General features: G+C 56.1%; 3 protein-coding genes across 7 annotated transcripts; 1 reads left to right on the forward strand and 2 right to left on the reverse strand.

Annotated features, from left to right (window-relative positions):
• Positions 1-734: 734 nt before the first annotated feature.
• DALRD3 (DALR anticodon binding domain containing 3) lies at positions 735-4,843 on the reverse strand. The gene is made up of 13 exons (XM_054387343.1): positions 4,673-4,843; positions 4,288-4,574; positions 3,932-4,212; positions 3,608-3,666; positions 3,391-3,513; positions 3,056-3,126; positions 2,391-2,449; positions 1,982-2,064; positions 1,766-1,889; positions 1,594-1,652; positions 1,370-1,483; positions 1,080-1,148; positions 735-902 (listed from the first exon to the last, which is right to left on the reverse strand). The coding sequence occupies exons 1-13, from the start codon at positions 4,841-4,843 to the stop codon at positions 783-785; spliced, it is 1,620 nt and encodes a 539-aa protein (XP_054243318.1). The 3' UTR covers positions 735-782.
• A 4,379-nt stretch (positions 4,844-9,222) lies between these two features.
• Positions 9,223-10,542, forward strand: NDUFAF3 (NADH:ubiquinone oxidoreductase complex assembly factor 3). The gene is made up of 4 exons (XM_054387489.1): positions 9,223-9,356; positions 9,462-9,528; positions 9,798-9,898; positions 10,058-10,542. The coding sequence occupies exons 1-4, from the start codon at positions 9,258-9,260 to the stop codon at positions 10,151-10,153; spliced, it is 363 nt and encodes a 120-aa protein (XP_054243464.1). The 5' UTR covers positions 9,223-9,257; the 3' UTR covers positions 10,154-10,542.
• A 1,435-nt stretch (positions 10,543-11,977) lies between these two features.
• IMPDH2 (inosine monophosphate dehydrogenase 2) lies at positions 11,978-23,921 on the reverse strand. 5 transcript variants are annotated; one of them, XM_054387692.1, is made up of 15 exons: positions 23,824-23,921; positions 23,660-23,708; positions 23,476-23,577; positions 22,867-22,941; positions 22,194-22,400; positions 19,991-20,078; positions 19,207-19,406; positions 18,153-18,243; positions 17,360-17,455; positions 15,934-16,005; positions 13,598-13,741; positions 13,242-13,386; positions 13,013-13,156; positions 12,564-12,647; positions 11,978-12,243 (listed from the first exon to the last, which is right to left on the reverse strand). In XM_054387692.1, the coding sequence occupies exons 1-15, from the start codon at positions 23,919-23,921 to the stop codon at positions 12,222-12,224; spliced, it is 1,617 nt and encodes a 538-aa protein (XP_054243667.1). In that variant the 3' UTR covers positions 11,978-12,221. The 5 variants fall into 5 exon arrangements, with proteins under 5 accessions (XP_054243667.1, XP_054243670.1, XP_054243669.1 ...); XM_054387695.1 differs by lacking the exon at positions 22,867-22,941; XM_054387694.1 differs by lacking the exon at positions 15,934-16,005 and having other exon boundaries at positions 22,882-22,941.
• Positions 23,922-25,268: the final 1,347 nt, after the last annotated feature.

Consider the following 25,268-nt stretch of genomic DNA (forward strand, 5'->3'; position numbering starts at 1 on the left):
TCCCACAGGAATCTGCTCAGGTAGGCACAGAAGACCATGCTCCAGTGCTAGGAGCTCAAGGGCAGCAAGAAGCCAAGATCAGTCAGGTACTAGTGTGGCCTTTTGTAGGATGCAGCCTCGTGCCTAGGGACAGGGCCCTGTATGACAACCCTGACCCTGCAGTGCTGCAGATGGTGCTAAAATAAGTGGCAGCACTGATTCTCCATAGCACTACCTTGCAAGACAAGGGGCAGCAGCCCACTTGTGCTATGCCTAGTCCCTTCAGTGCTGCCACAACGTGAGTGGGGTGTGCCTGCCCAGCTGCAGGACCCAGCACAGTTGGAGCAGGGGGAAGGACAACGTGGCCCTGGCCCAAATGGGGTGAGGTGCTCTGCTGGGGTCAGACACACACAGCATTTGTCCAGCAACAAATATATTGGATCCCAATACTGAGGCCTGGCTGACAGGAGTCCCAGGCCTCAAGAGCTCCCTGCCAGCACGGAGCAATCTTTAATAAACGGTTTTGAGGGAAACAAGGTTGGTGCCTGGCTTTGTGGTGACTAGTGCAGCCTGGCTGATGGGCATCTGCCCTTCTGGTATGGATGGGGTAAGTACACCCATCTCCCATACTGGGCACAGCTATGGGATGCACATAGCCAAACCCCAAAGCTACAGTGGGAGGGGAACCACCTGGGTGGGGCTGAGGCATGCCCTGCCTTCCTGCTTGGAGGCTAGAGCCTGTCCTTCCCCTTGCAGGGCACTGTCCTGGTGCCTGTCCCATTGTAGCACACTTCAGTGGTGGGTCAGATCTGGCTGAGAGGAGGGAGGTGTAGAGTTGCCAGTGCACTGTGGAACACATCCCTCACTGCTCCCAGCAACTGGAGGCGGGCAAACATCTGGTCAAAGAGGTGAGGGAATGGCTCCTGGCGGGAGAAAGACAATAACTAGGGACTGGTGATCATAAGAGGCTGGTTCTAGAGGCATTGCTGCCTCTGTACCCAGTGTGATGAGCTGCATCACACTGCTGACACCCCCAAACCCATTCCACCCACAGCTGCCCCATAGAGGCACTTGGGGCAGGCCTGAGACATCCAACTTACCCCTAGGACATGGACCCGGTTGTAATAAGAGCTGAAATCCATGCTAAGCTGGATCAGGAACTTGCACACCTGCAAAACAGATAGCTTCTGCTGGCACAGCAGGGTATGGCTGGTCTTGGGCCCTTTCCACTTCAAGCAGAGCAAGAGCAGCCCCAGGAATACTGCGTTCTCTTGCCTCAGCACTGCCCCCCATGTCATTCACCAGCAGGAAGCACTCTGCCACCATGTAGCTTTGCCCTGAGCTGGAACTATTGGAGCAACACCTGCGTGCTACAGCACATGGCACTTACTGTCTCTGTGCTGGCTGTGATCCGGATCCCCTTGGTGGCTGCTGGCAGCTCTGCTGCCTGCTGCAGGACTTCAGGGAAGGGCAGCAGATAGTTGAAGAGCAGGAGCCATTCACCCTGTAAAAATATTATGTGTGTTGGAGAGACCTGCATCTTCCTGGGCCAGCAGCATCCATCACCAGAGCTGAGGGCATGCAGCTCCCTGCATTCCCCTTCTGAGCACACACCTCTTCACGGAGGCAGGAATATTTCAGTTCTGATGCTGGTGGTAGAGGTGGGTATGTACCTGGACGGGAGGTGGGAGATTGCTGTTGTGCCCAGAAAAGCCCCTGTGGTTCCAGGCATGAGGAACGGTCCAGGAATGTTCTGTTACAGGAGAAGCAGAGGCCTGGTACTCACCCTGCTCCACAGCCTGCTGGTAGGTGCCAAAGAGCGTGGCTAGCCGGGCACAGTTGTACATCACGAAGGCACCACTCTTGGTTCCCTTGGTGGAGATGCTGCTGTCCTCCAGATCCAAGGTTATCTGAGGGCAGGGAGAAGTCGCAGTCCATGCTGCTCAGCACCGAGCCGCTCCATGGCTTGCCTGCCTCAGCTCTGTGCACACCACTGTCCTACCTGACTCCGGTGAGCAGTGCTCAGCATCTCAAACCTGATGGCAGCCACTGTAAGGGTATCAATCACCTCAGTCCAGGACTCATCTGTGGAGAATGCAGGTGGCATCACACAGCTTGCTCCATTCCCATCTACTGGGAATGTGACCCCCAGCGCTCAGGATGTAATGTCCCTCAGGGCCAGGAGGCTCCAGTGAATGCTGAGGGCCACAACTCCCCAGCCGCTGCCCTCTCTGCGGGTCCTGCTTTTTGCTGGTGTCCCACATTAGACACCTTTCTCCAAGCAAGGTCAGCACCTGGCTCCACTGCAGAGGGGAAAGCCCCACTGCCTGCAGGCTCAGAGGTGAGAGGGGACTCTCATGCGAGCAGTGAAAATGGATATGGAGCAACATCCATGCAGTGCAAACCCTCACCTTGTGCGAGCTCCCCGTACTTCATCACAGAAGCTTCATACATCTGGCGCTTCCGGAGCCTGTGAGCAACACAGTGAGACAGTCACCACCTCTGGGCTGAGCCATCCCCAGAAGGCACTCAGGGCTACCTGGGACATCCCAGCTACAACCCAGCCAAGCAAAAACAGTACAAAACCTCACAAGTGGGCAGGGACAGCTGTAGCACAGCCAGCCCCTTGTGCCACTGCCTGGAGAGGGCTGTGAGGAAGCCACTCTACCAGGCACAAGCTCTGGCTTTTAACTCAGAAAGGACTACCCTGATGCCAGGGATCTCCACTGACACGTGAAGGCAGGGAGGTACCACCCTGCACCACTGTGGCACCCAGCTCCTGCTGCTGCCGCCTTTCCTCCCAGCAGCACGGAGAAGGCTAGAAGCAGCACTGTGCAGGAGGCCACTGGGCTTTGAGAAGGCCCTGTGGCCTCTGCTTTGCACCTCTAGTCCTCTTGAAACAGCCCCTAGGCCATGGAAAAGCAGACTGGAGGGACTGCATGGCCCTTGCAGTGTGCCATGACCAGCTTGCTCAGCACTGCAGTGTGGCTGCCTGGGTGCCTACAGGGCTGGGCAGAGTACATGGAGCCTTGATAGGTGAGCAGCACAACAGACCCCTTATTACACACCAACTTACTGGAAGTACTGGTCTGCCCCAATGGGTGATGAGGGGTTTGTCACCTTCACTGGCCCACAGATAAGATGTTTCTGAAAGAGGAAAGGCCAGGGCTGGGGTTGAAGAATCAGAAGCTCCACCAAAACACCATGCAGGAGAACCAGGCTAGAATCAGCACTGAAAGACCAAGGGCAGAGAGACTGCTCCACCACCTGGGAAAAGGCTTAGAGAAGCAGCCAAAGGGAAAGGAAGCCTCACAAGGGTGCAAAGCTGCACATTCACTGTGGTGATTGAAGGAGACTAGTGGAGTGCAAGGATGCTGGGGTTCACAGTGAAAAAGGCCAGAGGTTCCTCACCTGCAAAGCCGTGTGGGCTCTTGGATCCAAAATCCTCCACAGCAGATCCAGCTGCTGCTGCTGGAATTCCTCCTCACAGCTCACCACATGCACAATGCTGCAGCAGCTTCCCTGGTCTCCAGCCTGCAGCAGAGCACAGCAGTGAGCTCAAATGCTATTGCATGACAGAAAGGAACAGTGTCTGGAGAGAGCCAGGCAGTGCTACAGGGTAACTCACAGTGCACTGCAGAACAGCTTGCTGCAGCTCAGCCAGGGACCGCAGTTTCCCCTCCGTCACTAAAACAAGGAAGTACACTCAGAGCGGGACACAAGGTCCTCCACCCCGCTGCCATCCTTGCACAACTGGGTCTGCCCCAGGCTGTCTGCATTTCTGGCCCAAACCAGACTGAACAGGAATAAGAGGAGAAGGGTATTTGTATCTAATGCCCCCCCCCCTTATTTTCTATAAAAAAAATTGGGGAAAAAAGAAAATTGGCCTATTTGCAGCCCTTTCCCCACCCACAAGCTGTCACACTAGAGCTGCTGTACACATAAGGCTCACCAAGCAAGACATCTAGATTGGGGTCATAGCCCACCAAGCCCTGCTGCTCCACAAAGTTCTTCAAGTGCACTTTACAGATGACATCCTCAGGCAGTGCAGCTTTCCCTGCCCCCTCCTCACAGCCTGTGGCATAGGGGGACTTGCCCAGCGCTTGCTTCAAGGCCACAACGATGTCAGGGAGGGCCAAACCCCCAGAGCTGGAGGGCCAGTCGATGCGGAGCTGCTGTAGGAGCTCCTGGCTCCCCTCCTTAGCAAGTGCAGGGACCAGGTGGACGCTGACCCTGCGAGAGGGAGGGGTGAGTGCTGGCAACATGGGATCGAGTGGTGGGGCAGCAGGGCGGGGTTGAGGCACTCACCCCTGGGCACGCAGAAGCTGGGCCAGGTGGTCAGCCAGCAGGAGAGGGCGCAAGTGGCGGGGCCGCAGGGCGACGGGGTCGCGCAGGGCCGGGCAGTGCAGCACAATCCATCTCTGCTGTGCCCCTGCCGCGGGTGATGGGCCAGGCAGGAAACCCAGCAAGCGCCGGAAGGCCTCGGGGCGCTGCACCTGTACCACCAACCCCGCTGGAGTCTCCTGGCAGCCCCGCACCGCCAGCACCCCCGGGCCTCCCAATGACGCCACGCCCGCCAGGACGCCGGCGGGCACCTGGAAGGTGAGGAGGCAGCCGCTCAGTGCCCGCACGTGGCCCGGAACAGGCCCCGCCTCTAGTTCCGCGCCGCCACGCAGGGCCGGCCGCGGCCTACCTGCCCATTGGGGAAGATTGCACCGAGCGCGGCCCGCGGTGCCAGGAAGTCCCGGTGCCGCAAATTGCGGGCTCCGCTTTCCTTTATCCAGAGCGCGGCGGACCGCCCCAGCGCCCCGTTCAGCGCCCGCAGCGTCGCTGCCACCCCTGGGCGACCCTCGGCCGTCTCCATGGCAGCCCGGCGGCCTCTTCCGCCGCTCCACACCGGAAGTGACATCACCGGCCTGCTGGCCCTGCCCGGCTCTGTCAGGCGGCCGCCATATTGGGCGCGGCTCTCCCGGGCGGCCATCCCGGCCACGGGCTGATTGGCGGGGGCCGGGCGGTCATCCTGGGGTAACGGGTATACAGTCGCCATGATGAACGTGGCGGGCCGGGGTCACCATGAGTACGGCTGAGGCCGGGGACCAGCGAGGGAGAGTGTACCCCAACACTGCCATGCCACCCTCTGTAAAGTCCTCTGGGAGTAGACTCAGACCCTCATAGGACCCAGCACAGTCTCACCCCAGCATGGCCTGACCGCACACACTGAGAGGACACAGAGGGAATCAACAGCAGGCTGCTGGGGATCCAGCAGGTTGGGAATGGGGGCTTTCCAACCTGGAGAGGAGGGTGTACTGCTCCTCAGCCCCCTCAGGGCTGCTTGTCTGTCCCTGAGTGCTTGGGAGGCCCAGAACCAAAACCACAGACACCCAAGTAGAAACAGAACTGGAGGCTGTGCCAGGATTAGACAGGCCCAGGCAGCCACTGCCACTGCAGAGGAAATGGGCTGCCCAGGGCGGCAAGTGCAGCTGAGATGCCAGCAAAGCAGCAAGGGACCTTGACAGAGGGTATAGCAACCCTGGCCAGTGGTGGGCAGATGGTTTGGGATCAACCAGAGGGCATAAGGCAGACCCTGGCAGTGACTGTCAGGGCCAGGCTTGCCAGGGTGAGCCTTGCCATCTGTAAGGACCCCAGGGCTTGACTAAGGGTGTGACAGGGTGGTTGAGGACCAGCAGCAGCTCTTGGAAGGCATAATCTGCCACCACAGCAGCGCTCTCTGCAGTGAAGGACCCATGAGCAGCTTTGGTTGCATGCCCTCCTCTGAGCCTGCTGTCCCAGCTCTGGCTGCTCTGCTGGCCTCAGCAGGCAGGATGGGTACAAGAGCAGCACTCCCATCCAGCACGCTGGCAAAGTCTTCCACCCATCAGTTCTAGGAGGAGAGAGGTAGAAATAACTAGATTGTGCCATTGTGGTCTTGATTACATCTGCAGAGCTGTGCTCCTCCATGGCAGTGGTGTCTCAAGCACAGATTTGAAAGAGTGGAGGGCCTGTGCTGCTGCCTAGATCCCCAAATAGGGCAGGCAGCAGGGGGCTACTGCTCCCCTCTGGAGCTGCAGCCAAAGCCAGCACTGATCTGGGGACTCAGGTAAGAGCTTGGCACCCTGCCACCAGGCCTGCTTGTTGAAGCAGGTGTGCAGGAAGCATTGAACTCCTCTGCAGCAGCAGGGAGCAGGGGACCTCCCTCTTGCCCTTCCCTTCCTGTGCTCCCCACAAGGCCCTGAGTGAAGGCGGAGGGGAGGCAGGGAGGGTTGGTCTGCTTGCAGTTCCTCCTGGGCTTCTGTGTGCAGGGTAAGGGAGAGCAGATCCTGGCAGCATGCCTTCTTGTGTGCGCTGAGCTGGGACAGGAGACATTTCGGGTCTTCATGGGCAGCTCTGAAGGCCTGAGGCTGCAGCAGCCCTGAGGCAGGAGTGGGGATATGTGCCCCAGTTAGGGGGTGACCTGTGTCTCTCCCGGTGGTGGTGGGGCCATGCCACAGTGGGGTGCTCCCTGCACAACCCACAGCCAAGAGGTGATCTGAGAACTGCTGCTTACACCAGACCAACTGCTGACTGTCCGCAGGGCAGGAGCTGCCCACGACCCTTGCCCAGCCATCCGGGGGGACAAACACCAGCATGGTCTGGGACCACACTCAGACCAGGTGTCACTGCTCAGGGTGGGCTCCAGGCTGGATCCATCCCCAGAGCACTGTGGGGCTCCTGCAGGCAGCCCATGGAGGGAGGGCTCTCGAAGGGCGCTGAAAGAGCTTTGGACAGACACGACATCCCCGATGGCTCTCTGGCTGCCCGCTCAGCGGGAGTGATCGTGTCATTCCAAAGCTGTCTCTCTCTGGGTGACAGACCCAGCACCACTCACACCTGCCAGCACTGGGGGAGCTGCAGGGAGCCAGCATGAGCCTGGCACAGGCTGGCAGCAGCGTCAGAAAGTGCAGCATCTCATGACCTGCAGTGCAGGTGGCCACATCCATGCTATGGCTGACAGCCAGGGCTGCCACTCAGCATGCTCACCCTGGCAAGCCCCCAGGAAGCAAGCTGCTATTTTCAGCTGTCAGGGCCATGGGACTACTGGAGAGCCCCCAGAAAGTGCAGGGAAATGAGGTGCAAGGCTAAGCACTGGTGATCCCACATCCCAACATCCCCTTTCTTGCAGTGTTGCTCCCATGCACTGCTCCAGCCCCACAGCGGCTTGCCAAGTGCCTGGCCTGGCATGGGGCTGCAGCAGGCAGCAGGGCGGGAGGCATGTGGGGTGAGGCAGGGGCGGAAGTGCAGGTAACGAAACCCCAGGGCAGCTGGACACAGTGGGGACAGCTGCTTTTGGGATTCCGTTGCCCGCGCCGACGCCATAGAGGGACAGCCAGAAGGGCCACCACCATGCCACCCGGACTCCAAGGCAGCTGGTGGGCTAAGAGAGGGTGACTTACCACCAGGCACTGGGGTGGAGGAGCTGTGTGGGAGCTGCAGCTGTGACGGTTGTGGCTGGGGGTGCCAGCAAAGGCTGGGGTTGTGCCATGGGCCTGGCGCCAAGGGGAGGGCAGCACGGCAGAGCTGAAAGGAAACTGCTGCAAACAAAGCTCCAGTGGGGTTGGAGCATCTGGTGCCAGCCCAACAGCCCCCGGTGAGGCCCGGAAACCTGAGCCAGCCCCGAGGGAGGGCACCCACCCCAGCACCTGCACCTGGCAGCACAGCATGGCCCCTACTGCCACCCAGCCCTGGCGAGAAGACTCTCAGGCAACTGCCATGGTGGGAAGTGAAACTGTGTGGGGAACCCCATCGGCTCCATGTGGTGCTCACCAGGGGAGACCTGGGATCCTGTAGCTGCCCTGGGGGAGCCTGTCTGTGGGGTGTGCAGGATTCCTGATGCCCCTCATTATAGCATGGCACAACATGGTGGTGGGAACGGCCCCATCACCGATACCAGAGAGCCTCCCGGGAACTTTTGCAGTGTTGGAGCTCTGGGTAGTGCCGAGTGGATGGCACAAAGTGGTGGACATAGGTCTCCAACCCCAGGGCACGCCCCTGAGCCCTGAGTCCACTGCCATCCACTGCCACTAGCACGACCGAGCGTGGCACGGGGGCAGGGGTAGAGCTGCCCAGCGGCCTGCGGGGCAGGGGAGTCCCGGCAGTGGCTCGCGGAGGGGGCAGCTTCGGCTGGCGGCAGCTACCCCACAGCGGGACGCACCGCATCGGGGCACAGGACCGGGGCAGAGCCATACCGGGGGCACAGCAGGGAGCCCGCGGCATCAGCGGGGCCAGAGTGGGGCCGGGCACGGGGCCGGGGGGACGCCCCGCAAATGCGGGATGGGAATGCAGCCGAGCCCCAGCCCCGGTCCCGCTCCCTCCCGCCGCCCGGCCCGGCCACCCGCGGGGCTGCGGGGACCCGAGACCGGGAGTCGCCCGCTGCCCTCTCACCTCCGGCCCCGCAGCCTCCGGCGCAGCAACCTGGGCCGGTCCGCGGCTCTCCCGGCGGCGGGGATCGGGGTGCCCCAGGAGGGACCCCAGCGCCGCCGAGGCAGGGCCGGGGCAGCGCAGATTGGGATGCTGATCCCCACCCCGCCGCCGCCACCGCCGCCGCCGCAGCTTTCAGTTTCAGTCCGGCGCCGGCCTTAGCCCGCCCCGACCTGCTGCACCCGGGGCGGGCCCGAAAGTGGGCGGTGGTGGGTGTGTGTGTCTCTCCCCACCGCCCCTCCAGCGCAGGAGGTGGGACCTCAGGGGCCCTGGGCCAGCCCCACTCCCGCCCCGGTGCTACTGTCCCAGCCCGGTCAGCGGCTCCGACGGCGGCCACCAGGGGCGCAAGCAGGGCGGCGTGCGCCGAGCGGGCGGGGTGGCTCCTCGCTTCCGGCGGCGACGGTGACATGGCGGCGGTGGCTCTGCGGCTGCTGCGTCCTGCGGCATGGCGGGCAGCGGGCGGGTACTGGATCCGGGACCGTGGCTGGCACTCTGGGACTGGGCAGGAGAGAGCGATGGCTGTGGGGCTTACGGAGGGTAGCTGTGAGGGCTACCGGGGCTGGGTGTGCAGATCTCCGTGGGGCTGCTGGGGGGTGGCTCTCGGGGTTCTCCGTAGGGTGCCCGTAGAGACCTCTGTGAACCTGTGGAGGGGTGGCTTTGGGGTACTCTTGGGGCTCTCTCTGGAGCTGCCGTGGAACCCACGTGTTCGAGCCGCTCCCCATGCACGCAGGGTGCCGTGTCGCGGACATCGCCTCGTACCGGCGGACGACGAGCTGTACCAGCGGACGCGGCTGACGGTGCTGGAGCCGGAGTCCCCCAACATCATGTTCGTCGAAGGCTACACCAGCCGCGGCTTCACCATCAGCGGGACCCTGGTAGTGGGGCCCTGTGCCATCCTACCCCGCGCCATCCTGCAGTGGAACGTGAGTGCCCAGCGGCAGGGTGAGGGCTTCTCTGCCCCGCAACCGTGCTGTTAGGTGAGTACTTAAGAGCTTCAGGCCAACTCAGTGCCCTCGGTGTCTCCACAGGTTGGCTCCTACAAGGATGTCTCGCATGAGAGCCTGTCGCTATTCCGGCTACTGGAGCCCCACATAGGTACGCGGGGCTGCCAAGGACCAGCTGCTCCTCTGGGCCAGTACAGCTCTGTCTCAGCCCACCCCACAGTGCTCTGCTGGTGCTTTGGGAGAAGGAGCTGCTCTCTGGCATCCTTCTACTGAGCTGTGGCAGCAGGAGGGGCACAGCAGGGCAGGCTTCCCCCCTTATTTGGGCTCCTGTAGAGGCAGCTGTTGGTCCCTTCAGGAAGGGCAGATCTAAGCCAAGTGCAGCTCTGCCCACCCTTGCCTGAGGTCATATCCTGGTTACAGAGATCCTGGTGCTGGGCACAGGAGACAGAGTGGAGCAGCTCCATCCTGCCATGCTGAAGGAGATGCGGGATTGTGGGATCGCTGTGGAGGTGCAGGACACGGTGAGGAGAAATGAGCAGACGAGTTGGAGTGGGGTTCTGGGACACCTTCCCCTGTGCTCCGGGACTCTGCCTGCCTAGGCAGAAGGGAGGAGGTCAGGTGCCCCACAGGAAAGGGATGCCTCTCTTGGGGCTTCACTCTCTCCCTTTTCTCTTCCACAGCCAAATGCATGTGCAACGTTCAACTTCCTAACGAGTGAAAAGCGCATGGTAGCTGCTGGGCTCATTCCCCCAAGGGGCACCTATGCAGGGGTGTAGGTGTTGTGTGCAGCAGCTGCAGGCTGAATGAGCAGCAATTCTCTCGCCTGCCTGAAGCCCCTGAGTGTCACTGCTCTTGGAGAAACACTTTGGGCTAAACTGTCAGAGCTGCTGGCTGGGTCGTGGCTCTGCACACAGGAGGGTGTTACGAAGTGTGTGGGCTTGGCTCTGCCTCAGAGTCCCTGGTTTTTCGGCCTCCTTGCCCCAGTGCAAGACACATAGCATGAGCATGAGCGTTGCTGGCAGCACCTGTAGCCTTTCCTTTCTGCCAAGGTGGTGGCTGGTGCCTTCGCAGCAAGAAGTCGTTGCCCCAAGGCAGGGTGCAGGCAGATGGGGTGAGCTCCACACCCCTGGGCACATTGGGACACCACAAGGAAAATACATGCAGATTGGAAGTACAAAGGAAATGTGTGGTGGTTAATGCTGCAACATTGGTGCCTGTGCTTGGTGCCCCTGCAGAGTTGGACAGGTGGCAGGGAGGTGGCTGTGGATAGGCTGCTGCAGCCCCTGGTGCCAGAGAGGTAGCATGCCTGGTGCCCGGAGTGCCACCTGCCAGCAGCTCTTTGGACACAACCAGCACCAGCAACTGGTGTGTCCCAGCTGGCCTACCCAGAAGTCTTCTGCAGTGTTTGGTACTGGTGTCCCTTCTGACACCTGCTGCAGTCAGTACCTGGGTGCTGCACCCCATCTCCCTGCAGGCTTGGTTCAAGCAGGGAGCATGGAGAGGTCACAGTCTTGTCTCCTATACTTTGTACCATGTTGCTCATGGTCATGGGTGCCCCTCTGGGGCTGGGGTAGAGGGTACATGTAACTAATTACAGCCTTGTGCCCCAAACCCAGCCACCTCTGCAGGAGTGAGGGGAGGTAGGGGAAATGCGTCTGCAGTCACCAGCCCTGAGGCAGGCTGTGAGGCAACTTTGCTTAAGGAATTGGCTGCGTTAACGATTGACGTAATTATGGTGTCCTTCAAGGCTTTGTGTTTAGCAACTGAAAATCTAATCAGAAGTCACCATGAAGTGATTTTTTTTTTTTTCAGTCAACAGTGTCAAGAGACACAAAGCCCTGACAGTAAACACATACTTTTCATCAGGGGTGGTGTTTGGATGTTAGGGAGGACAGATGACTGACTGAGGCATGACATACCTTTGTCACCTAGTGGTGTAAGCACAAGTCACCTGGCCAAGCCAGGGAGATTTGCACCAGTCAGGCACACTGGTGTCTTTACAAGCCTGAGCCTTTCCAAGGTCATTGTCCACACACCTTATGGTAGACAAACTGCACATGAAACCTGGCAATCATCATCCAGCTCAGGGGGATGCAGCTGCTGGAGGGGGGTGAGGACTGCAGGATCTTCAGGGGCAGAAACAAAGGAAAGGTGAAAAGTAGATTGGTGAGGGGCAAGCATAGGACAATACAGGTCTATAGGCCTGGTGCATGTAAGCAGCTGCAGTGCTGAGCACATCCAGGGGCATGTGGATGGGTGGCTATGCAGGTACATACAGGAGCACAGGGGTCCTGTGGCAGCCTGGCTGCTGCTGCTGCTGGGTGGTCCTGTAAAACCCATTTGCTTTCTTGCCCAGCAGCCACTTACTTTCTGCTCTCAGTAATGTTTTTTTTTCAAACATCCGACACTGCATTATCCATTCAGCCCCGCCTCGGGGCTGGCCCCCCACCCCCCTATTCCCCCTCACAGCACACAGTATCCCTTCTGGGGCCATCAGCTGCTTCTGACAGGGTGAAGCATGTGAAGGATAGAGTCACAGAAGGAGAACAAAGGGAGTAGGTAAGGAAGAGGGGCTCCAGGGGCTCCAGGCTGACCCTAATTGCACATCTTTTCCTCTTTTATTGTAAAACACGGTCAACGCGTACAAGGCCCCAGGCACCAGCCCAGGATCACTGCTCCTGGACAGGGGGTGGGTGGGCCCTGCTGGATGGTAATGAAGCAGCCAAGGGACACAGGGAGCTCCAGGCAGCCCACAGAATAATGGCACTTCTGCAGGAAGAGCAGCTCCTGCGCAGGGTGGCACAGGGCTGAGTGGCACAATGACAGACAACAGGCAGGCAGACTTCAGAAGAGGCGCTTCTCATACCTGTGAGGAGCAGCAAACCAGAGCCTTTTTACTGACCCAGCTTGCCCAGGGTGATGCCCAGAGGCACAGTTAAGACAGCTCCTAGTGTACCAGTGCAGAATAGCCCAAATACACTGGCAGCTCCTCTGCTCATGCCCTGCTGCCAGAGGAGTGCCAGCCCAAGTGAGCTGACAGGTTGCAGCTCAGTCCAGCTGCACAGTGGCAGGTAAAGCCAGCAGCAGGCCAAGCCTGCAGCATGGCAGCTGAGGCATAGGATGGCTGTACTTAACTCCACCTACCACCCACCCCAGGGAGATGGGGGTCCTGCCAGAAGCACTTACGAGTGAAGGCCATGCACCCCTCCTTCCACCTGGGCAGATGTCGTCCTCTTCTCAAACTTGAGCTCTCCCGAGTACATCATAGCTCTGAAGGGGAAGGACACATGTCACAAGCCAGCTATGGCCAGGGAAGGCAGTGCTCTGGCAGCTGGAGCATCTGGGACGTGGGACACTGGTCCTCCAGAATGACCTTTGCTGTGCTCCCAAGAGCCAGGCAGAGTAAGATAATCCAAACGTTTCAAGCCCAACCAGCTGAATATGCCACAAGACACCATGTTCCTGTCCCCCTCTGCCTGGCACATCTGTGACACAGTGCCTGCTGGAGATGAAGGATGAGGACTACAGTGAGTCAGACCACATAGAACATGCTGCAGCATGGGTACAGCTTGCTCAGGGATGCCAAATGGCAGCACTGTGACCTAACCAGAATGCAAACGAGAGGAAACGCTCACCGGACTTGGGTCAGGCTCTTGGCACCAATATCCTGGCAAGAATGCTGGATTCCAGCAATCAGGTACGGAATGAACTTGTGGATAGAGCCCTTGTCTTGCACTGCGCCAGAGACTCCCTGGGCCACTTTGATTTTGTCTGTCTCACTGCATGCAAACACAAATCAAGTAAGTCTGTGAAGCAGAGAAGCCCCAAAAGCTCATTCTGCTGTCCCAAAGCACCATTTCTCACCTAAAATAGCGGTTCTGGCTGCCCAGGTTCTTGTCCATGGCATCTAGTGAGCCCATGCCACGGTATTTCTTCAGCCTAATTCCATCCGAGAAGAAGTACTCCCCTGGGGCCTCTGTGGTGGCAGCGAGGAGGGAGCCCATCATCACTAGCACAAGAGACCACCAGAAACGATATGTCAGCAGCAGGAAGGCTGTGGCTGCAAACCCCTCCGAGTCCCTCAGCACTGTGCTGGATGTCCCCACGTCCCCAGGCACCTGCAGGTGCATTCTCGTGCCCAGAATCCGATGCCATATGGAAACTCTTCCTAGCAGGCTCCCTACAACACGCATGACCCAGCCGCTCCCAGTGCTGCTCACCTGTGGAAGCCCCAAGGGCGAGAGCCTTTGCGATGTGCCCAACTGTCTGGATGCCTCCGTCTGCAATCACCGGGACGCCGAATCTCCTGGCGTATTCAGACACCTTGTAGACTGCCGTGGCCTGGGGACGGCCACACGCCAGCACTGCAAGGAGAGAGCAGAGAAGAGGTCAGCCCCCACTCAGCACTGTGTCACCTCCCCAGCAGGCCCTTTTAGGCTTCCAGCACACACATGCTGCAGCACTCAGGAATGCACAAATCCCTGAATGCTCCTTCCTTAGGCTGAGTTGTAAAAGAAGTGGATGCCCAAGAGATGCCTGCTGGGCCTGCTGGGAGATCCTCACGGCCCTTGACTCCAGAAAGGTGCGGATAACCTTGGGTCTGGATTCTTTGATCAAATGCCTGGGATCAGCCAAGACTTGCCGCTTGTCCTGGTGCACAGCAGACGTGGGGAGGTTGGGAAGGAAGTGGAGCAGACTAGAAAAGTCCCTCTCCATAGCACCCCTGGCATGTAGCCAAGTCCCAGCGCTCACTGCTTCCTAGCGTTGCCAGACCCCTTCTCCATATACCCAGCAGCTGCATGATGTGCTTCTTGCATGGAAAGGCAGCTGGCTGGGAGAGCTGGTATGTATATATACGTACAGAGATCCTTATATATATACATCTGCACACACACACAAACACATGCAGCAGTGGAGAAAGAAACAGGCAGGATGATTTGATAGCTTATGGGAAACAATTCCATGTTCCTGCCCTGCAATGCAGCGAGGATTCTGTCATGTTTAGCTGCCCCATGGGAAGGGAGTTAATAGCTCTGGATTCACCTTCTCTTCCCAGCTGACAACAGTCAGAGGCTTCCCACTGTGCAAGGGAAAGCCAGCACAGGGCACATCTTGTAACACATTTGTCAGCCACAGGCATGCACGTACGCTGAGATAAGCTTCGCTCAGGGAGACTTCCCTTCCCCACAATTAACTGGAAGGCTTTTCTCCAGTCACAGTTAGTCTGATACACCAGGTAAGATCAGGGCCATGCAGGGTTAGTACTTGGGAGCATGAACTCCAGGTGTGGTTTAGCCTGCTTGGCAGCAGCACTGGCAGCACATCCCTGGCAGAGGTTTGCCAAGGCCAGGAGTCTGCAGCTGCTTCACTCCCAGTGCTCAGCAGCAGCTGCTGAGAAAGGGAATCCAGACTCTGGGCTGAGATCATGAAAGGACTGATTTTAATCAAACAAAACTCGGCACTAAGCTCAGGCTCAGCCAGCCAGAGAGAGTCTGCCAGCTGTAACATGAATGCTGTTAAGTCTTAAAGAGATGGTCTCGCTGGGTCCTGCTCTGCCAAAGGCCATGTTGCAGCTGAAAAACACTGCAAGGGAAAAGCTCTGTGGAGGGAAGCACCTGATTTGGGTGGGTCTAGAGTCCAGGGCCTATGTGATTGTGCTGTAGACAGTGCTGGGTCTGCAGAAATCTCACCAGAGCAACTACAGAGACCAGCCCTTTAATGAACAGCTTGGCTCAGGGCCCCTGGGAGCATAGCACTGTTCTGACTGTCCCAGTGCCCAGCACCACAGCTTCAAAGCAGAGGCTTCCAAAGCAGGTTCAGAGCACACACACACTGAGTGGTCCGAGTGAGGGTTTGTTTCACCGTATCCGCAAAGGGTGGCCCTACAAGGTCATCTGCTAGAGAAAACCTTCTGAGATCTTCAAGAGAAACCTCTTTCCTTTTGAGGTGCATCAAAACTAGGAGCAGGGGCACAATACAGGGCTCACCTCAAGTGGCTGCTCAATCTGGTAGCATCAGAGAAGTACAGAGCAGACAACACAGCAGCCTGTGCTTGGCAGGGTAAGAGCCCCTTCCCCGCATAGGTGTCAGTGGTGGTTCACAGCTGCCAGGGTGGCCATATGCAGCTAAATCCCTCTGTAAGCCCAGGAGAGCTTCACTTGAAGTGAAGCTTCATCAGTGCACAACTTCCCTACAGCTGGGGCCAGGTTCAAAGTAGGATTGAGGACTGCTCAGGGATCACCTCCCAGCATGGGGTCAGCAGGGGCATGCCTAGCCAGAGATTCAGAAGCCCAGTCAGGCTTCTATCTGTAGATTTTGGAGTAAAGCGTGGACAGGCCTGTCTGCCCTCAACTTTGACAATTCAGACCCTGCTTTAGGAATTCAGAAAGGCTTCTCAGCTTACATTTCAGATTCAAAACCAGTATCCAAAGCCACAAAACCCCAAGTGCATCTACAGCTAAATTACTCTCAAACAAGCAGTAGGGCCATGTGCAGCCAAATCAGGGTCCTGCTTCAAGACATGTAATTAGGGTTGGGAACAGGGCAAGTGACTTACTATAGGTGCCCGTGACAGTAGAAGGGCATTTGGGGCTGTGGGACTTTAGGTCTGGAGGGATCTTTGGAGCAGCTAAACAAAAACAAACACACACATTTTAGAGACAGAAGAACAGCAGCAGAACAAAGGACCCCAGCAGTGACCTGCTACTAGGCAGAGTACACAGTGTGGGACAGAGCTGACCTTGCAAATCGTACCTAGCCCAAGCCAAACCAGAGGCCATCTCCAGGCCAGCCAGGCCTAGCTGTATGCAGCACATGCTCACCCTACCCCAGCAGCCTCTGGAGAGGTGATATCCTAATCCAAAGAGACAGAGTTCTTGCCCTCAGAGGGACAAAAAACTCGTGGAGCTGCAGTAAAGAGTTTTGCAACCACCTCTCCTGGGAAACACCACATTTTACCTCTGCTCTGTTCCTTCCCCAAAACCAGCACCCAAACCCACCTCCTGTGGCAGCCAGGACAGCACCCTCTGGAGACATTCAGCCTGCTGCAGAAAGAAGCATGCCTCAGTGGGTCCTTAAGCCTCAGAGCCAGAGGAGGCCACACGCATCCTGGTTCTGCTCTGGCTATATGGACACCACAGCCTCACTAGAAAGGTCACCTGAGACAGGCCACCCTGAGTGGAAAGCCCCCCCAGCCAGAGCTTCAAGGAAGGCAAAGCAGGAAAGCAGCCCAGGTCCAGGGCTGCTCAAAGGCTGCAAGCTGGAACCAGCAGACCTAATGCAGCACCCTCAGCTATCAGCCATCCCCTCTCTGCCTGCCCTTGCGAGGACCAAGGAGCAAAGCAGAAAGGGGTTTTGTTTGTGAGCTGCAGTGCATGCACTGCACCACCTCTCTGCACCTCACCTGCCAGGTTCAAAACATGAGGACTGAGTCTGTCCTCAAGGAAGCCCTTCTCCACCTTTTAGCTAACACTGCCTCTGCTCCACACAAGCTCTGGCTAACTGCAGAGACAACAGCACAGAAATCCCATTTTGGCCTGAAAACTGCAGAGAGGCATCCAGCCCAGCAGAACGGTTCCCAAGCACCACACACACTGCTTGTCAGAGGGAAGGGGAGCACAGACAGCCCAGTGGGCTCCTCCATCAGCACTGGGGATCTGGTAAACCCATGTCCCTGCAGAGCTGCCCACCAGCCCCATCCCACACTGAGCCAGTGCCTCCTCTCAGGCAAAGCCACATGTGCCACACCTGTTCTACTCAGCCTCAGTCAGTACTGGGAAATGCCTTTGCTGCTGCTGCTGCCACCCCAAAGGTTTGACCCAGGTGACAAGAACGTCCTGGGCAAAGGGGGTGGAAGATGGCCCTGCTGTTGGACACTGCCCCTTAGATCAGAGAAATCCATCCCAGCTATGCTGCTTTTCAGCCTGGAATCTCTACTAAACAGATGCCTTCAGCATATTTAGGAAACAGCTGATCTCTCTCACCTTCTTGTGTGATACAAATGGAGCCACTGCCCATCCCAACTCTCAGGGCGTCGACCCCTGCGTCAATGAGGTTCTTGGCCTGAGCAGCAGTCACAACTGTGGGGAGCAGAAACTGGTTTGAAGAGACAAGTAGATCTGTGCACAACACTGCTTTGTCCCAGTGTTTCCCCCGTGGATGTGAATATCCCTTGCCCATAGCACACAGCCTGTGTCACAGCCAGGCCTGGCTGTCTGCTGCCACCAGGCCCAGCTGTCCCCATGGGCTGTGCTGACACTGGCCCTTTAGGCTACTCTGCCACATGCTTACACCCAAAGGCTGAGGTAGCAGAGGTCACCACATGGTGCCAAGCACTCTTTGGGCCACACCAGCTAGGGAAGGCAGAGCACAGCCTAACAGCAGCACCAGTAATACACCAGCCAGGTAAAGACAAGGACTGCTGAACTCTGCTGTCAAGAGGCAGGGAAAATTTCCATTACATTACACAATATTCATTATTATTATTATAATTATTACCCAAAATTTTAAACTAGTGCATAAAAACAGCTAACATGTAACACGCTAGAGAACTGTAGCACACTGTGCTGCAGAACAAAGGCTTCAAAATATTTGCAGCTGTGGCAGCAGGGTACTGCCCCAAGCCTGCAGAGGGGTCCCACTCTGTTCCACAAGCCAGAGGAAACCATTTTCGGTTCTGACATTTACCAAGACAACTGTTTCATTCACGTTCCCACAGCTCCCTCTATGTCAAAGAGACATAGTTCAAGACAAGAACAGTCTCCAACAAATGCCTACCATTTCCTCCAATAACTTGTAGGCTGGGATACTTCTCCTTAACATATTTTATCATATTGATCTGGAAGATGGAGTTCCCCTGAGAGGAGTCCTGCAAAACAGAAAGAAAATCAATTTCTTCAAAAGATTACTAATACAGCTTCTGAAGAGCCTCAGATCTTCACTCTGCTTACTGGGGTCTCTGCTAAGATGACTAAGTGGGCAAGATGACTCCCCAAACTGAGGACTGAACCAGAGGAGAAGATGCTGCCAAGATAATAATATACCTTCCCTATGTAAGGCAGTTATATAGACTTAAGTAATAACCCTCACATTTAAATCCTGTGTATTCTACAACTAGGAAAAAGTAGCACATCTGACTGCAGGTGAGAACCATCTGGCTCCACCATTAGGACATTATCAGCAGTGAATGCTCCTTGTGAAACCCAGAGGCAGGGGGGATGCATCTCTCCTTGATGTACAGCAGAGCCACTGAAATACCAGATATCGATCACCAAGCACTCAGGCCCTGCCAATCTCCATGGCCCAGCCAGCTGACAGTGTCTCTTAAGCATTTCCAGCTGCAAGGCTGCTCAGAAGCACGGTGGACTTGCAAGCCAACAATCAATGAGAAAGCAATGTGCAAATACAGGCAGTGACAGCTGTGCCTGAAACATTCTAGGCCAGAGAAGACCAACAGAGCAGCTCTAGACTGACCACTCCCAAATATCAAGCAGTTAAGAGAATAACACAGTAACAAACACCAAAGAGCTGAAAGGAAACTCTAAGAAGCTAAATATTCCAAGCCTGTTAGGAACATTAGAGAAAATGGCAGCAGACTACAAGAATCGTTTGCAGAAGATTTTGCACTGTTTTTCTTCTCAGTTTTCAGGGCTTTGATGCACCTTATGTACTCCCTCAAAGTCAAACAAGTTCCCAGGTTTAAGTTCCTCTTATTTGACCTCAACCTGAGTGAGACTGAGGGGTGACAAAGGTGCCTGTAACCAAAACAGTAAGTGCCAAGCTGCTGCCCCACTGTCAGCCCATCCAACCCTTCAGAGGTTCTCTGGCTCACCAGCACTACCACATCCACACCAGCCTGCACCAGGAGGTCCAGCCGGTACTTGTCATCCTCATGAGTTCCGATAGCGGCCCCACAGAGCAGCTGCTTCTTGGAATCCTTAGAAGCCAGAGGGTAGTCCCGGTTCTTCTTCAGATCAGTGCGGGCAATTATAGCCACCAGCTCATCATCTTCATTAACAATTGGCAGCTTGCCTTGGAACAAACAGAAAGAACATCACTGCAGACTTCTGCAGTAGACAGATGTTAACTCAGAGCAGGGCAGCAGACCAAGAACATCAGGCAGACAGCAAGTGGTACAAAATGGAGACTCAAAGACGTGCTACCAAATCCTGCTTGGCCATGGATCCAGCAACCCTGGCTTGGGAAACAGCAAGGAGTTTGCAGGGCTAGAGGGAGACTCAGTATTTTCACAATGTTTTCTTAATAATTAGACCCAAGACACTGTGTTAAAAGCCAAATTATCAAACCCTCGCAGAGCTTAACTGAATGCCAAAATGTGAAGGCCAGGACAGAAAACTGCAGATATGTGCCTGGACAGCCGAGCTCCTGGGCTGCCAAGAATCCGTCAACTTCAAACAGATTTGACATGAACACATGTGAACTCTGTACCCTGGCAGAGGGCTGAGGGCACTCTCTCCTCACCATCCTCTCTGCATGCCGGAACACAGCCCTCCCATGTTCCAGCCACACAGGGACAGGTGCCCACATCCACCCACTACTGCTTCCACCCCAGCACTTCCACAGCTCTCCCTCTCACTGCAGACATTCTCAGGTACCTTTTTTACTCCTTTGCAGAATTTCATTTGCTTCTTTCAACATTACACCAGCTGGGGCCACAACAAGATCCTCCCGCTTTGTCATAATCTAGTGGGAGAGAGAAGATAAAGTCACAAGAACACCTTCGCACTGATCTGAAAATACTGAGGCCCTCTGCCCACATGAAACACTCTGCAGCAGCCGCCTGGGCGTGCTCTACAGACAAAGGAGCCCACAGCGCAGCAACACACCTCCAGAAACACAGAGGAACAGCCCCCACTGACCAGACTCTAGGCAAGCAGTGGCCATCAGCTCCCAAATCCATTGATGTAGTGAAAACAGGAGATGGCAGATGGCCTCAGCAAGCTGAGGGAGAGTACCTAGAGGCAAGTGATGGCTCTCACATGAGCCTTGCTTGGGAAGTCATCCAAACAGCTCTCCCTTTTAACAGAGGGCAGGCAAATAAAGGATGAAGACACTTTCAGAATCCCACGCTGCTCTGCTAGAAATGCTACTCCCAAGCTCATTTTCAGACAGCAATCCCCAGTACACAAGGTCTGGAAGGGCTCTATTAAGAATAACCTACCACTGCTGCTGGCAAGGTCAGTGGGGCAAAGGAGTAGTTTCAATCCAAACAAACAAACTCACCTCACCCATGCTCACTCCTGACAAACAAGCACAGTGAAAGGCAAGGGGCAATGGACGCAAGCTGGAACACAGGAACATCTGACGTGGTATACAGAGAAAAGCTTTCATGGCAACAGTGGTCAAACACTGGGAGAGCAGCCCATAGAGGCAGTGAAATCTCTCCATCCTTGAGTCTCAGACACAGCCCACACACAATGCTCCAGCTGAAGGTGCCTCAAGCAGAAGGTTTGACAACAGACCTTGAGCTCCCTCCCCGCTTGCAGTGTTCTGCACTCACAAACTTCACATAGGATGTTTTCATAAAAGGTTACTTGAGAAGGCCAAGTAAAGCTACAAGGGAACACTCTAACCCTCAAGGAAGATAGATTTGTTGCACACAGCGAAGAGATAATGTTTGAGTAATTATTCCAGAAAAACAGGGAAGTGGTTCACCTTGCCTGCACCTACCCAAAATCCTGCCTGCGACAGAACTCCCATCTCAGGAAAAGCCTGAGGAATCACAAACATATCCTGTCACGTTCCAAGCTACAGGAGACCTGTGTGTTTAACTGGATGGCAACAAATGGCTCAGCAAGATGACTGCTGGATGGTGAGCAGGGAGAGGTCTAGGAAAGCATTCATCTCATTAGCCTTGTCTGATGACAGAGGCAAGCACCAAGTGCTAAGTGCAGCAAGGTTCCAGTTTTGCAGTGCTGAAAGATCTATGTAAAAGATGAAAGGAGATTCTTGTATGTCTTCTCTGAATGGGCCAGCATTGCTTCAAAGGGCCATGTGCACTTTTAAAACCCACTCCAGGTTTAAGATTCTTGTTACAGGTATTTTTAGGTGATTTCAAACCAAACAGGGATGAGCACATGATAGGAGGTTTGGTCAGCAAGAGCTAAAAATAGCCATGAGTCAAAAGCAGAGCCAGGCAGAGAGGCACTGGTGGTGTAACCTGACAGTGCTGCGGATCTACAGTTACACAGCTCGTGTAACAGGAACACCAGAACTAATGGCCATCAGCACCACAGAGAATGTTCCCCTCTAGGAGGTAAGTTTGAAGACAGTATTGTAAAGGCTAAACTACCACTTTCCAGGTTCAGAAGTATTTTAAACAGCAAGTGGCCTAGATAAGGCACATACGGCAAGGCAGTTCCAGAAAAGTAAGATCAACACTTGCAAGAGCTTGCTGGGTACAGCTTAGCTGCTGCAACCCTGGCCAGCACCAGGACTACTACATATGGGCCACTGCAGCAGCCAGGAACACCAGAAATTAATGACTGAGCCCAGGGAGAGCACCAGGTATGGAGAAGATGGCTTCCACCACACTGAAAGGTAACCCCACAGGAGAAGTCACATGAATACTAACTGCACTGTCCTGTATCTGCACTGCAGGAGTTGCAGAGAGCATAAACGAATGAGGTGCTCTCCTCTGGAAGTATGGTTAGAGATGGACCTGCAGAGCTAACATGGAGCTGCTCCCTGCCAGTGATGCAGCATTCTCACAGCCACGCATTCACCCTTCTCATCACAAGCCACGCTGCTTCCTAATGTAGCACTCACACCCATCAGCTGCTCACAAGCTTTTCTCACCTCACCAAGAGGCAAGTCATGCTCTGACTCTTTCAGGAAATCAATATCTCGAGATGAGATGATCCCAACCAGCTTGCCCCCCATCTTCCCGTTGTCCGTGATGGGAATCCCACAGAATCCGTGACGAGCTTTTGCTTCAAACACATCTCGCACTCGGTCGTTGGGGCTTAGCACCACGGGGTCTGTGATGAATCCTTGTTCATATTTCTGAAAAGAAGGAGATTCACCAGCCATGCTAACCAGCACTGCTGGACCAAGCAGAAGCTGGGTATGTGCCTGGTGGTTACTGTGGCTGCTCACAAAGGTCTGCAGCCACCCAACCTGGCCACATGCTCACGGATAGCATGACTCCCAAACCAGCATCAAGGCTCATCCAAGTAGCATTAGATTCCCAAGAGGTCTCAGGCTAACCTCCTTCTAAAAATGATGGGGAATACTCTCACACCAGGAGGCCTGACAGTTCTCAAATCCCAGGCTGCTCATGAGACAATATCTAACACACAACAAGAGGTTTGCACAGGTAACCATGGCAGTGCCACTGCTCTGAAACACTGAGATTCATCACACTTTAACGGGATCCTTTCACAGCTGCTTTATCTGGGCCAAACCCCACTGCACACCTTCACAAAGAACCCTGTGAGCGTGCTTCGTTGATGCCACTCCAGCCACTCACCTTCACCTTCCGCACTTCATTAGCCTGGAACTCCGGGGTGCAGTTGTGGTGGATGAACCCAATTCCCCCAGTGAGCTGGTAACACAAAGGCAGCTGTTAGTCCCTGCAAAAACTGCCCAGTGCCTCACCCGGGCACAGAGAGCTGGATCAGCCAGACCACTGTCAGGGAGCCAGACTGGCACTGCAAGGGATAAGCAGAATGGCTGCCTGCAGGCTTGGCTTCCCTGCCCCAAGTCTCCTACTCTGGAGAGATTCAAAGCCCGCCTAGACACGATCCTGTGCAACCCGCTCTAGGTGACTCGGCTTTAGCACGGGCAGGGGGATTAGATGATCTCCAGAAGTCCCTTCCAATCCACACCATTCTGTGGCTTTGTTTCTCTGTTCATAGCCTCAGGAAACGCCATGGAGAAGCCCAGAAGCCCATCTGCACGCGGAGGGGACTGCAGAAGGATCTCTGAGGTGTTTAGGTGACCCCAAAGCAGACAGGCTTCTCAAACAGCATCTCCAACCCCCGCTCCGGGACGGAGTCCCCCAGTCTCAGTAAGGGCGGCAGAGAAGCCCAGCCCAAGGCAGCGGCAGGCCATGCCCGGCCCCAGGGGCTACACTCACCGCCATGGCAATGGCCATGCTGGCCTCAGTGACCGTATCCATAGGAGAGGAGACCAGGGGGGTTTTCAGGGTGATCCTCTTGGTTAGCGCCGAGGTCAGGTCCTAGCGGGTAGACAGCCGGAGGGTGAGCGGCGGCACCGGACTAGTCCCCGGCCCAGCCCCCCCCGTCGGCCCGGCCACTCACCACCTGGTCCGCCGTGAAGTCGATGTACCCCGGGAGGATGAGGAAATCGCTAAGGGGGTAACGAAGGGAGACGCGTCAGCGACCGCACCGCCTAAGCCCCGCACCCCCGGCGCCCCGCAGGGGCCCCGCTCACAGCCCTGTGCCTCGCTGCCGGCCCCACTCACTTGTAGGTGAGCCCATCGCCGCAGCTGAAGAGCTGCTGCGCCGTCAGCCCGTCGTCGGGCACGTAGCCGGTGCCGCCACTGATGAGGTAGTCTGCCATGGCGCCGGCCCGCCGCGTGCCCGCAGCACCGGTCTGCCCCGCCTCGCGCGGCCCCGAGCGCACGCGCGCCCCGGCGGAAGCTGCATGGGCTCAGATAGGCCCCGCCCAGCGAGCGCGACGCCGAGAGCCACCGCCAGAAGAGGCCGGGTGCCGGCCTCGCCCCCTACCGGGCAGGAGGGTAGCGCGGACGCCGGGAACCACGCCGGGGTGGGTCTTGTTCAGGCCAATCGGCCAGTCCAGTGTACAGGAAGGAAACACAACGGCGAGAGCTGAGCTCCAGGCACGGTCCAGCAAAGTCTTGTGCTGGTCTTTACTTACACAAGCATGACCCGTGCAGTGTGGCACGTGCTTAGAAAACAACCTAAAAAAGACTGTCCCTGGAGGACTTGCACCGAAAGACGCTGCCCAGGGGGTTGGGTGTTCACTAAATACTCCCCAACAGCTTCAGAAGAAAGGCAAGAACGTGCTTGTGGGATCCGTAGTGGATGCAGAGCCGAACAGCAGCAGAGTCCAAAGCAATTGTAAGTCAAAGGGATCTGCAGGGATGGAAGAGGCAGGAGCAAGGCAACAGTGCAGCAGTGGGAAGGAAAAGAAAGGCACAGAGGACACAGGGCATTACAGCAGTCCCACAGGGAAGGACCTGAAGGGATCCCAGCCAGGTGCTAATCTCATGCAAGTCCTCTCTTACTGAAGTTTGTCATAACATACTCAATCTGTCAGCAGAGGAAATGAGACAACCAGACCCTTTCTCACACTGCTTTTCTGTAACAGACTCTGTAAGACAACCCGTTTAACATGTTCAAGGTACTAAAGAATGGTCCCTCAGCACAAGGATGCTCCCTTTGCTGTGAGGCACATGTGGTTTCCAGAGACCCTCACTTATGAAAAGGCAGCCCTTGCATAGCTGAGCCAGCAACAACCTTTATGGCAAAAGACTGGTAGCAAGCCTGTTACTACTACTGTGAATGGCAACATCAACACCATCCTCCTACAGCCATGCATTGGCACTGCTCATCGTGATGCTCTGCTGTGAATCTCACAGGGTTTCAATTCTTCTTCCCCTGCTGGTCTACTATAAGAGAGTGCATTTCACCCTGGCTTTACTTCTTTAGGTAATTCATGGGCAAGTCTCAGCTAGCAGGTGATGTCACCCCTCCTGACACCGATTTCCCATTGTTTGCAGTTGGCTTGGAGCTGTAAGAAAAGCCCTGTCCTTTGCAGTGAATAAAGCACCTAGGCTCACACCACCAACTGCAGTCACCAGTAGTGACACAGAGATCTTCAACCCGCAGGCTGGGCTGGAAGGAAAACACTGCCTGTGAAAGGACATGCAGCCTGGAGTCAACG

Source organism: Indicator indicator, chromosome 15 (assembly GCF_027791375.1).
Source record: "Indicator indicator isolate 239-I01 chromosome 15, UM_Iind_1.1, whole genome shotgun sequence".
Lineage (NCBI taxonomy): Eukaryota > Metazoa > Chordata > Aves > Piciformes > Indicatoridae > Indicator > Indicator indicator.

Bases quoted from the DNA above. Each gene is read 5' to 3' on its own strand.
- DALRD3 (XM_054387343.1), bottom strand. From the start codon at position 4,843: ATGGAGACGGCCGAGGGTCGCCCAGGGGTGGCAGCGACGCTGCGGGCG. The intron at 1,653-1,765 runs GTGAGTACCAGG...CCTCCCGTCCAG, and splicing joins CCAGCAGGCTGTGGAGCAGG to GTACATACCCACCTCTACCA. The intron at 1,149-1,369 runs GTAAGTGCCATG...TCTGTTTTGCAG, and splicing joins TCACAGCCAGCACAGAGACA to GTGTGCAAGTTCCTGATCCA.
- NDUFAF3 (XM_054387489.1), top strand. From the start codon at position 9,258: ATGTTCGTCGAAGGCTACACCAGCCGCGGCTTCACCATCAGCGGGACC. The intron at 9,357-9,461 runs GTGAGTGCCCAG...GTGTCTCCACAG, and splicing joins GCGCCATCCTGCAGTGGAAC to GTTGGCTCCTACAAGGATGT. The intron at 9,899-10,057 runs GTGAGGAGAAAT...TCTCTTCCACAG, and splicing joins CTGTGGAGGTGCAGGACACG to CCAAATGCATGTGCAACGTT.
- IMPDH2 (XM_054387692.1), bottom strand. From the start codon at position 23,921: ATGGCAGACTACCTCATCAGTGGCGGCACCGGCTACGTGCCCGACGAC. The intron at 23,578-23,659 runs GTGAGTGGCCGG...TCTACCCGCTAG, and splicing joins ACTTCACGGCGGACCAGGTG to GACCTGACCTCGGCGCTAAC. The intron at 19,407-19,990 runs GTACCTGAGAAT...GTTTGTTCCAAG, and splicing joins TCTGCAAAGGAGTAAAAAAG to GCAAGCTGCCAATTGTTAAT.